General features: G+C 47.1%; 1 protein-coding gene across 1 annotated transcript in view; it reads left to right on the top strand.

Annotated features, from left to right (window-relative positions):
- Gng4 (G protein subunit gamma 4) overlaps positions 1 to 9,547 on the top strand; it is a 49,747-nt gene extending 40,200 nt beyond the window's left edge. Inside the window, exon 4 of the mRNA XM_004640837.2 lies at positions 6,754 to 9,547. Within this exon, the coding sequence (XP_004640894.1) occupies positions 6,754 to 6,882 (129 nt within the window). The 3' untranslated portion in view covers positions 6,883 to 9,547. The remainder of the gene's footprint in view (positions 1 to 6,753) is intronic.
- Positions 9,548 to 12,143: the final 2,596 nt, after the last annotated feature.

Below are 12,143 nucleotides of genomic sequence, written 5' to 3'. Positions count from 1 at the left end.
CAGGCAAGCACTTATTCTACTGAGCCATCTCCCCAGCCCCAAGACATTGGTTTTTAAACAAACCTAATTATTTGTATGTGCACTATTCACATCATATAAAATCTTTGTCTTTCTCTTTGATTTTTATGCACTGAGAGCTAGACTCCAGAAGTGGCCATATTTTTATGTAATTACATAAAAATCATAACATATATTTAAACTTTAAGTGTAAACTAGTTAGGGATTCTTTGCACTTCCTCAGAGTGGATATCCAGACCCTGTCTGCAAAGCCAAAAGGGAAATGTGTGGAAGCTCCCGGGAAAGGCCTTTGGGCATCCAGCTCTGGCTTTTACAAATCTCTGTTGGAGCCAGAGTTCTTCTCATAATTCTTCAAACATCTTTAACACATGTTTTACCCTTAATCTTTTTCTAACACTTTTCCTAAGAGTCATAAGCAGTAACACCAGAGTGTGAATTCTTTTGAAAGAGCAAAATGTGTTTCCTGTGGTTATGTTTCTTCCAGAAGATAAAAACACATGGGTGGGCTTGTAAAGCCAAACCAGACAATCCTAAAAGCAAAGCCAATAGTTGTTGAGATGGAAGAGTGAGGCTGCAACATCAAATGTAGAAAACTGAAAATGAGCAAAATCAGGGAAACTCTTGTGCTCTGATGGTTGCTCATGGTCCACTGAAAAGGTCTGGGCAAGTCTAAGTACAGGAGTAACTAAGACAGCACTGGGTATAAGGATGGGAAGAGCTGGGTGTGGTGGCACACACCGCCATCCTCCAGCACTAGGGAGGCCGAGCCAGGAGGATCTCTGTGAGTGCAAGGCCAACCTGGGCCACACTGGAAGACCCTGTCTCAAAAAGGAAAACAATAAACAGAAAAAGGGAACAATTTTCCTAAAAGAAAAAGAACACAACTTACAATATGTCCTTGGCATGAGCCAGGCGTGTAGTAATAGCAGTGCACACAGTTGTGTCTCGTCTGAACCCTGTGTAGTGACATGACCTTCCTTAGCCCAGCTTCTGCTGGTTTCTGATTTAGGCTTAACTTTTTCCTTTGTTGTATCATCCTTCTCTAGAGACACTGTAAGCTGTGACATAAATTTACAGAAATTAGGTGATTCAGATGTTGACTTCCTGAAATTATATTTAGAAATAAATCATTACCTTCCATGGGAACATGCTCCTCAGTTGGAGAAGTGGGGTCAGATAAGAGTGGCCTTTGAAATAAGCCAGAAGGGCCCTTCAGGCCAGGAACATTGTTTGGGTCAGGGCACCATGGGCAGCGCGTTGCCTTGGTTGGTTTGGAGAAGCATCCCCATTTCTACTTCCAGGTATCCTTTCCTTTTTGCAGAGGGCAGCCAGTGAGTGAGCGAGTAGCAGCCCCCTAGGCAGGAGGGTGTCCATTGCACCATTTGGCTGCAGACCAGTGGGTGCCACCTGTAGACGTGAAAGCCCTGGGCATCCCGCCCAGAAGGACGCAGCCCCTGGTGCTGGCACCGTCACTGAGAATATGCTTCTGAGCCCTACACTTCTCCTCAAGGGAAGTAAAATGTGCCACTTTCTGGAATCCTCTGGATCTGGGGCCTTAGGTGGGGTCCCTGCTGTCCCCATCATTCACCTTGCTCGATTCCAACAGCCTTCACATAACTCTTCTGTTAAACTTGCAGTATGTCCAAGTTATGGCTCTCCTTGTAGAATACTGGGAAATATCAAAACTGAGAGGTGATCAAACAAGCAGGATTTGGCCAACAGATTGGAAGGGTCTGTTCATGCCGAGGTCCAGGTTGCCTGTGGCTCAGTCACACTCAAACAGACCAGTCAAGGGACCATGCCGTAACAGCTTTTCTTCTGTGAAAATTCAGTAACACTAACCCTAAACCTAGACTTAACCTCCCAGTATTGTAATCGACTTTTAATGTACAGAAAAAGGTCTTCACGGTGATGATAGTGGCTAACCCACAATTGTGGATTTTTGCCCTTACAACTAAGGCAGGGGTTACTCCATCATTCTTTTATTGACATACATCGCCCATCACTGCCCCCTCTGGTTTCTACCTTTAAGTTTAACACCACGTCTTCCAAGTGCTGTCATGGCCTAGGACCCACTGAGTACCTAGAAGACCCTCCCTACGTAGCCCAATTACCAATGACAGAATTGAATTGCCTGTGTTGGTCCGGGATCTCCTACAAGCCATACAATGAGAGTATCTAGAGACTATCTTAGGAACTGATGTGCTGTTCTCGAATACTTTGCAGTGTTACAAAAAAGAAATTCACAGGAACACAACCTGCAGCATTTGCTCAGAATTTAGAGGTGAGGAAGGCTACACTTGTCATTCCCTGAGGGTCCAGTGGAGTGACAGCTCTGGTGTCTGTGTGAAATATGGTAGTCTGACCTTGCAGGAGGCACCATGGCACTGTGCCAGCTGCAACCCAGCTGTGCTCTTAACTGTGGCCCTGCTTTGTTTTCTGGCCTAGAAGGAACAGCCAAACCAACAAAGATGCTTTTGATTCCAAGTGATATTGTTCAGTAGATCAACGTCGCGGAGAAATAGGTACGGATCTTTGTACTTTGGATGCACAGGATAAGTGTGGTGGGTGTCACAGCAAGAATAGCAATTATGTCATCTGTCTTGTCATGGGATGTGACTATAGTAATTGCAACATTCTTTCCCATCAGTGGAGCTTGTAATTATAGTGCAACTAACAGGATTATGTGCTAACTTAGGCTGTTTTAATCACCTCTTTTACTCTGAAATACAAGGGTAAAATTCCACAGTTGTTCCCAGGCTACTGGTTCTTTTCAGTACCTACCATTGTGTGACCCTAACTGAGGCAGGAGACAAGTTATTCAGGGCATTTCATCAGAGCAGCCTTGAGGTACAGCTGGCCTGAGGTTTGCTGGGCAAATATCAGCAGTGAGGAAGTTTCCAGTTCCTGCCAGAATAAAAATTTTGTCTTCAACAGCAAATTGTCCAATTTATTTTTTTTAAGGTGGCAGATGTTTTTTGGGATCTGGTGATGTCTGCAACATGTATTTTATAGGAAGAAAATCTCCAACCACAAAAACCAACCTAGGAAGAAAAGTCAATCTAAGGCTGGTTAAGAAATCCTCCCTCCCAGCCTAGGGAACATTTTTAGGTGAAAGCCCTCACATCACACAGTGGGTCACGCCTCAGGTGTAAGGCACATGAAAACCCATGAAGGTGGTCACTGCTCAGATTTTATGTTTACTGACCACATAACATTAAACACCAGCACTTACCCACAGCACTTTGGTTATACAGGAATAAAAGGGGCTCTAGAGTGTGTGAGAGAAGAGTCTGCTTAAAGTGGAAGACTCTTGATTATTTTTTGGTCAGGTGATTTTTCACTCCATTAGACACAGTGGAATGTCTACCCATATAAGTAGGTCATTGTTTCTAGGATAATTGTCTCAGTTTCTTTTCTGCAGCTATGACAGGATCCCACAGAATGGGTAGTTTATATGAAGAATTTATTTCTGTCCATTCTGGAGGCTGAGAGGCCTACCTGCAGGGGCCTCCAGGCTGCGTCATAACATAGTAGAAGGACAGGTGATTATGGGTCACAGGCAGGCAGAAGGAAAATCAGGCAAGTTCTTCCTTTAATTGGGAGCTCACTCCAAAATACTGAAACCATTTCTGTCATCATGGCCTTGATGTTTTCATGAACTGGAAGCTCACATGGCCTTTTACCTCTTAAGGGTCCCACTTATAAGTCATGTTACAACAGCAGTTAAATGTCAAGGTTCTCTTTGGCGGGACATTCTCACTGTAGCAGTTATGGGTTAGTAGTAATTCTGAGTGCATCTGGAAGATTAACCTACCATGGGGGCAACCCAGGTCTCCACACTTGACCTCAGCCTGGCACGTGCTACTTGGCCCCAACCCTGGCTTTGCTGGTGTTTGTTTCTTGTGAGTCAGGTGTGTACACAGAGACACAGAACCCAGAGGAGAATAGTGGTGACAAAACAAATGCAACTATGAGCTGAAATAGCAATGGAAAGAGGGCTTCTAGGAATAACTTATTTTCTTGAACGGAAACTTGTGTCATTAAATACAGTATCACCTCTGGGAGGTGACAGGAAAACTAGCAGAGGTCTGCTTAGGGCTGGTAAGGTGAGACGTTCACAGTCCTGTTGTTGGTGTGCTGCACATTTGGACTGGAAGGAAGAAACTGCACCAGTTGGGAGAGGGACTGTGGCCCCACCCAGCTCCCCACCGTGGGACTTTCACCCAAAGCCCAGGATCTCTGAGCCCCCTCCTACGTGTGGCTATGATATACTCGTCCACAGTGCTGCAGCCCCAGGGAGATGACCCTTAGGATGGTCCACAGGATTAAACTGGCTCCAGCCAGCCTCCATGGATGGTGCTAACCATGTGAACCATTGAACTGATCAAGAGGGAGGAGGCTGCCACGATCAGTGATCACTCCACGGGCTGCTTCCTGCGTGTGGAACGTGGCCACCCCCTATCTCCGCATCTGGGACATCCCAGTGCGTACTGATTATAGTGGTGACATCATTATATCTGAGTCTTCTCCATTAGTTCTGGAGGGCAAAAAAATCTCACCTTTCCCTGCTGCCTCTCAATTAACCACGAGGTAAGTACTCAATAAATACTTCCTGAATGAGATAATGAGGTTGATGGAGGATCCAGGATCAGCTGGAGCATGGCCAGAAGGTGAAATGGATGGGGACATGAAAAGTTAGACTCTGGAAAGGCTGCTGATGAACAGCCGAGGCGGATGGAGGCCCGGCAGGCCAGGGCAGAAGGGTTATCTCCATCACCACAGCTCTGCACGAAGACTGAGCAGCGGTGAAGACCCCTCCTGGGAGCTGCCAGTGGGTGGGGTCAGTGGCCATGCTCCCCTGGTGTGACCCTGGGGAGACCTGGGAACTTCTGAACCCCTAGGCCTGGTGGGGAGCTGGAGAAGGGCAGGGAAGCCAAGACTGAGACTGTCAGGGAACAGTCAAGGGTGTTGCATAGTCATGTGCTGAGCATGCAGGCCAAGTTCCTGCTCTCAAGTGTGTCCACCCAGGCTCCCATCCCTGTGATGGTGTCACAGGTTCCTACAGGCTTGGTCTTTCCCTGGGCCTCTGCTTACCTGAGAAGTAGCTGGCACAAATGTCTTGTCAACCACTACACTGCAAACTTCAAATGCTCCCATTCAACCCAACATTATTTAGAATTTAAAATACTGACCAGGGTGTTATTAAAGATAGAATCATACACTGTAGAAGTAAAAGCAAGCTTGGAGCTATCTAACACTCTTAAATTTTACTATTGAGAAAAATAAAACTCAAGTTGAATTCCTTGCCCAAGCTCACACAGCTAGTTGAGGGGTAGAGGCAAAGCAGGAAGCCTGATGTTCATTGGTGCCTCACTCTCTACTCCACACTCTCAAATGTAGCCTTAATCAAGATTTATATTGATCATCTACTCAACTTCTGGTTGATTTATCAGAGGAGAGAAACTTCATTCCATGGCTCTGCTAGAATGAGCTGTAGGACTTGTGAGTGGATCTGGGCTTGGAATCAGAAGAATCTCTAAAATGTTGGAAGATAAAGCAGAAGGGAATGTGTGTGGCTTGCCTGGATGGAGGCCTGGAGACATTTTCCCATGCACTCATGGAGCGGCTTTGTCTTTCTGGAGGAGAAAACCCTGATGCCTGAGAGGGCCGCAAGGCTGCCGTGACTCATCCTCAGGACAGCCCAGCAGGCAGCCAAGTTGGCCAGCAGGCCTTTCATCCATGTGGGCAGTGAGCAAGCAGATGAAGCTGGCAGTGCCATCTCCCCTCAGCGAGGGCATCTCTGGGCTGCCACTGCCACACAGCTCTTCCTCTGGACTGGAGCTGGGGATAGTTGGATGCACAGTTGTTCCGTGTTAAAATTCTAGAAAGAAAATGGGGAGGGTGCTTCCTGGTCCAGAGCAGCGCCTGTATAGGGGAGGGCCACCCCAAGTTGCAAGGTATATGCTTAATGTGGTACACAGTGCAGTAGCAGCCGTGAAGAAAAGAAAGTCATGGCATGGCAGGAAAATGGGCAGACCTAGAGAGTTGTGGTTAGTGAAATAAGCCCGATGCAGAAAGATGAATATTACATGTTTTCTTTCATTTATAGAAGACTATCAGGAGAGGAACAAGATCAGGGAAAGGAGAAGGGAAGGGCACAGGAGGTGACAGGAGTTACAGAGAGGGTCAAAGTACATTATATGCATGTACAGAGCTGCCAGAATAAAACCCATTCATCTGTAGAACTAATATGCACTGATAAAAGAAGAAAAATACATGTTTGTAAAGCAGCAAATGTATGTTATATTGAGGGGAACAAACTTATCTTTCTTGGTTTGGTCATGAAAATGGACTGCAGGAAGACAACTAATAATAAAGGTATAAATACAGTCACACTGACTTGCCAGGGATGGCATTCTGCATTGTTGTTTCAGAAATGCAGTGGAACCACGGTGAGACTCGGCCTGGGCCCTCTCCTCTTAGCCCAGATGAGAGTGTGACAAGGACGTGATTTTTATGCCAGTTCCTCCACCCCCTCTGGGTGACCTAGTGTCTCAGGGCAGCATGTCCTGGGCCTGTACCAGGTCTTTGCAGCCTGGGCATAGCTGTTTTGTGGGCCATCCTGGGCCTGTCGCCCCCAGCCTGTCCTGGCCCTGTCATTGTCCTCCTGGGCCCTTACTGGATGCACTCTGTGAGCAGGCCTCTAGTGGAACCTTTGCTGTGTCCCTGCAGGTGTCCCAGGCAGCAGCAGACCTCCTGGCATACTGTGAAGCCCACGTGCGGGAGGACCCCCTCATCATCCCAGTGCCCGCGTCAGAGAACCCCTTCCGGGAGAAGAAGTTCTTCTGTACCATCCTCTGAGGCCTTCGGTGATGGACCACCTCCTTTGCTGTAGAAACCCCCTATGAAGACAGTGCATGCTCTTAGACTAGGGAGCCGCCATGGCTGGGCTCAATTCATTTTTTCTTTGTATTTGTCATGCTATTTAATTTTTTTTTCATTTTTGTTATTTTTCATTCATAGTAAAGAAAATAGACATTTTTGTATCCAAATAACAAATGTGCCATGTAAAACTAAGCATGGGTTTAAGAGTTTACAATTTTCTAAACATCTGTTCTCAAGTTTAAATACATCAAGGTAATCAGTGTCAGTGGATAATTTACTGAAATGAAAAATTATGCTCAAGTAGTCTCATTGGCAGCAATCCTGTGTCCAGTGACAGGTTGGGGTCCAGCCCAAATGTGTAAATAGGGTTCCCTCCAGCAGCTCTGGGAGTCCTCATGTGTGACTTTCCATCACCCTGTGAAAAATGAATAACTTGCTGGGTGGGAACAGCACAAAACCCTCTGGGGATCCAGCAGGATGGGCCCTACCCTCTAGGGACAGACTAGAGTGTCACAGTTTAAGGCGTGCTATCCCCTTGTGTGAGCATTGCCATATTTAACCTTCCAAAAGTAAGTGCGTGAGTGTAGATCTGTTTTAGAGGTGGGGAAACTAAGGCAGGGGACCTTGATAACGGTTTGCCCAAGGTTGTATGGAATAAGCAGGAGAGCAGGGTGTTGGTGCAGGCAGCCTGACTCCATAGCCCTTCCTGGACTCTGGAGCTGGGGTACCTTCCAGGCGCCTGTCTGCAGATAAGCTGCACCTGTCTGCAGGTAACCTACACCTGCAGACAATCTTGACTACACATTGGGAAGCCAGCATGTTAGTGACACTGGCCGACAGCTGCTCAATAGCACACTTCTCTACCTACCTTCGCCAGGAGGGAACTTGATGAGCCCATTTGCTGATAGTCTCTAGGTGCCCCAGGGAAAGGCTAGACCTACCATTAGCTCTTGCATTCCTAGATACTTGCATTCCTGGCTAGACCACTCTCCTGCCATCCTAATGAAGTCATAGCATGGAGGGTTCTGTGTCTTAAGTTTGTTCTATCACATCTGTTCGGAAACTGCCTCTGCCCCAGCTCTGCCAGAGGGTTGCTGCATCGTGCAGTACAAGCCATTGTGTGCCAGAGCTGTTCCAGCCTGCAACTGGGGACAATGGTAATTACCCTGCATTTCTTTCTAGAAGGAAATTGAGGAAAGCTCTGATTATCATTTAAAGCAAATACATGTACTAAATGCCAAGCTATAATGCTGGGAAGAACGTATGTCTTCAAAAATAGCAGTGCTTCATTTGGGTGAAGAATGTAAACTTGTCTATGAAGAGGCAAATATAATTTTCAGATCAGTTAATGACTTGCTGGCTGGATAGACAGTTCTACACATTGCCATGCCTAGCTGCTTTTGCTGGAAGCATCTTCAGTTTCGTGGGCACTCACTGATGAGACCCAGCGTAGTCAGGGAGCTGTGTGCTTGTACCACAGCAGAACTGGACACTGCATGGATACAACTTCCAGTCCTCCTGTGGACTGGGTTGTGACTGGGATCTCCTTATTCTGTGATCTACATTATTATCACTAACTGCTAATACAAAGCACAGTCCATGAAAGGACATGGGGCATCTGTTGCAGGTCATTTCTACCTTAGGTCAAGTTTATGGGCCTGGCCTGTTGGATATGTGTTCCCCTGATCAGTGAGGTCCCATGCAGTGAGCCCCTCTACCTCATGGGCTGCCTGCATTGAACAGCTGTTATTTTGTTTTCCTCTTGGGGTTCATCATGATCTGCCTATCCTGCTAGGGAATGTTACTCTGATATAATGCATTTAGTGAAATGTAGTGCCTGCTTCCCACTGTGGAAGCTGAAGCAGGAAGGTGTCTCTATTTCTCAGACACCTCCTTTCCAGCTTGATTCCTTAGGCAAGTAGTCAGGGATCCAGGCTACTTGGACATCCTGCTTGGTGCCGTGAGTCTGGAGCAGGTAACACAGAAATGAAGGATTACAATGGCCCAGGGTGCCACTGTCTGGCAGGGGAGGTGTCTAAAGCTGGTGGGCCAAGGGAAGGGTGTCTAGGGATGGGGTGGAAGGGCCCTTTGAAGACCATCCTGGCCCCCTGAGCAGGCTTCTCCATCCTGTCTCCCTATAGCTCCCTGCTAGCTTTCTGTTAATGCTGTGGCCACCAGATCCACCAAGTAAATTCTTTATTCCATGAAATTGCCCGCATAGATACATAGATACTATATGACCTAATGTTTCCACCCTAGGTGTGGGCCCTACAGAAATGGGCCCATATAATTCACCAAAAGAAATGTGCCAAAGTGTTCATAGCTGCAGTGTTCATAATAACCCTAACTTATAAAATACCCACATGTCAAGGAGGATAGTCACAGGAGGAATCCTCTACAGCCATGGCAATGAGTAGTCTGCGCATCCTCCACAGTAGGACACACAGCAAGGTGAGGCACATAGGGACCCAAGTTACGTCTAAGGGGACAGTAACCCAAAGGAAGCCTGGTGCAGTTTCCAGAATGTTCCATTCCTTAATCCAGTTGCCTGTCATCCAGTGTGTTGAGATTGTGATAATTCTCTTAGCTGTATACTTTCAGTTTGGGTGCTCCTCTGTATGTTGTACTTCAATAAAAAGTTGAGTTTTGTGGCTACCACTCCTGAATCATACTGTTACTTATTTTTTCTTTTTTGGCGTTTTGCTTGACTTTTGGCCTTTCACAGAGATCATTATCATGACATTGATCATAATATTAGTGGGGCATTTGAAGAGAGTGCTTGGCAACACTTTGGATGACAAAATACATATAGTCCACAGCTGTCTGAATGGGGAACAGGCTGCAAGGCCTCCTGTGGGTAGGCTATGGGAGTGTCATGCTGTGGGATTTGGGAGGAACTGAGGAACCCTGCTGAGACTTCACACTGGATGCCTGGGATGATGTCTTCTGTGCCTTCCTACCTTCTGATCATCACTGGACAGGGTCCAAGGAGGTCACCCAAAGGGGACATGGGGACCTCAACTGTCTCCACCCCAAGGAGTAGGTTTACTGACTCTTGTCACAGAAAGCATTCCAGTATACATCAGTAAAAGACGTAGGTTTATTAGGCAGAATCAGAGCAGTCCACACATAAGCGCACAGGCACTCAGTGGTGAGATGCATTATGTTCTGTGACTGGTGTATTTATGTGGTTCTGGGGTGTCCTGAAGATGGATGATGCAGGATGTGTATTCCTTGGATTATTGATCACCTACCTGGTGGCCGTGAGTGGGCTGAGTTAACGTACAAACTGTTGGCATGTGTTTGAAGTCTAGAAATGTGGTACCCAGTTAATGGAGCTGTTCCCTTCAGGATGGAAGTCTGTAGGATTTGTGGCTTTAGGATTAGAAGAAAACCATGGGCCTAATCTTCAAGATTCTGTAGGAATAAGAAAGCTGAAAGGAAAACAGGCCAAGGGGTGGAACAGGCATTGCAACTTGGGTGACTGACTGTGTCTTGATGCTGCAGTTCTGAAATTACAATTCTCTTTTCTCGTCTCCCTATTCCATCCACCCTCAGGCTGAGTAACACGTTGGGCAGGAAGAGCGAGTGAGACACACAGCCTTCTCTCTGTGCCCTCCCTGGGTTCAGCCCATGTCTGCTCACAGTGTGCCCAGCTCTCGGAGTTCCTCTCCCGCTCACAGCTCCACATGGCCCCTGCCATTCTCACAGTTCTGCCGTGTCCCTTCATGGGATGATCACAGAGTAGCTTCACACTGGGACCCACAACATAAGTGCAGAGGTCTGGCTTTGATTCTGAGCTCCAGCCTTTCTGAACACCACCAGGAAGCTGGTGGCAACCACCCACCATGGAGGTGTGCTGGGAGCAGAGCAAAGGGCAGAGGGCCTTTGTTCTGGGGACTGTGCAAGTCTGAGATGAAATGAGGATAACAACTGATATTTTACCGTGAGATGACTGTGGACAATAGATTAGACAGGAGCTATTTGCACCCCCACCTGCTCAGCTCTTCAGACAGCAAGAAGGTACTAGATGAGGGCAGGTTTCTTCATGGTACTGAGGATTGAGCCCAGAGCCTTTTTAGTAAGCTGCCGCCTGGCCCTTTATTTTTTACTGTGCCAGGGTCTTGCTAAGTCACTAAGTTCCCAGGGATGGGCTCAAACCTTCCATGCTCCTGCCTCAGCTTCATAGAGTGCTGGGATTAGCACTCCAGCAGGGTTTAGATTTTAGGAAGTACCAAAGGAAGCTCCCTGTCCCGTGTCTGGGCACCATCACCTCCTCCCCAGAACCTGGGACTAGAGCAGCAGCATAGAGGATCAGCTGGTGTCTTCCCAGTTCTCTTGCTTTTGGAAGTCAGTTTGGATGAGCAGGGATGGCTTTTGCTGGCCATAACCTGATGATTCTATTTGGTTTTTAATCAAACTCCTACACCTGGTTCTGCTGCAACAAACAGCAGGTAATTTGCTTACCTGTAACTCTTTCAAACCCATTTATGGGGATTAACCATGTGCTGGTATTTTTCTGACCACTTCCTTTCACAGATGTCTCAGCGACCCCAGACAGCTCCAAGGCCCTGTGTGCTCTGGCCTCTGCTTCTCCAGTGTGTCCCCCAGTGCCATGTGCTCTTCCACACTGCCATTATTCAAGCCTGCTCATTTGTCATCTTTCCTGCTGCTGCAGGGACTTTATGTCTGCCAGATCTGCTGCCATTCTCTGCTGGGTCTACTTATTTTACAGGCCTTGACTCAAGTTATTAGTGAAAGCTCACGTGTTCTGTAGCCTCTTTGACCAGGCCAATCTGTTTTGAGGCCTACACTGTGAGGCTTATATTGCTGCTGTCATTTTACATTTTTATTTGTGATTACCTAGTGGGGAGCATCTCCCCCACTATGCTGTAATCACCAGGAAAGAAGGTACCCTGGTCCTGCTGGTCATTGCATTCCCAGCACTGCACATGTCACCTGGCCCGTGGCGGGTAGATGGCATCGGAATAAATGCATGCAAGTTACTACCAGTCTCTAGCTTTAGGTAACAGAGTTCACATTAAGTAACTTGCATAGGACCCAACATTGCCAAGTGCCTGTGTTTGAATCCAAATCAGTCCACCACCACCACTATACTGCCTATTGTCGCATCTGGGGGTGTAAGAACCCGAAGGCCCTCATCTCTTCCACTGCCCCATCAAAAAGAAAAAAGCTGCTAGGAAGCCAGGAAGCAAACTATTGGCTTTGTAGCCTTG

This window comes from Octodon degus, unplaced genomic scaffold (assembly GCF_000260255.1).
Source record: "Octodon degus isolate 3935 unplaced genomic scaffold, OctDeg1.0 scaffold00127, whole genome shotgun sequence".
Classification (NCBI taxonomy): Eukaryota; Metazoa; Chordata; class Mammalia; order Rodentia; family Octodontidae; genus Octodon; species Octodon degus.
Note: the sequence above shows the minus strand (reverse complement) of the source record. Positions and strands in the feature narration are given on the sequence as shown.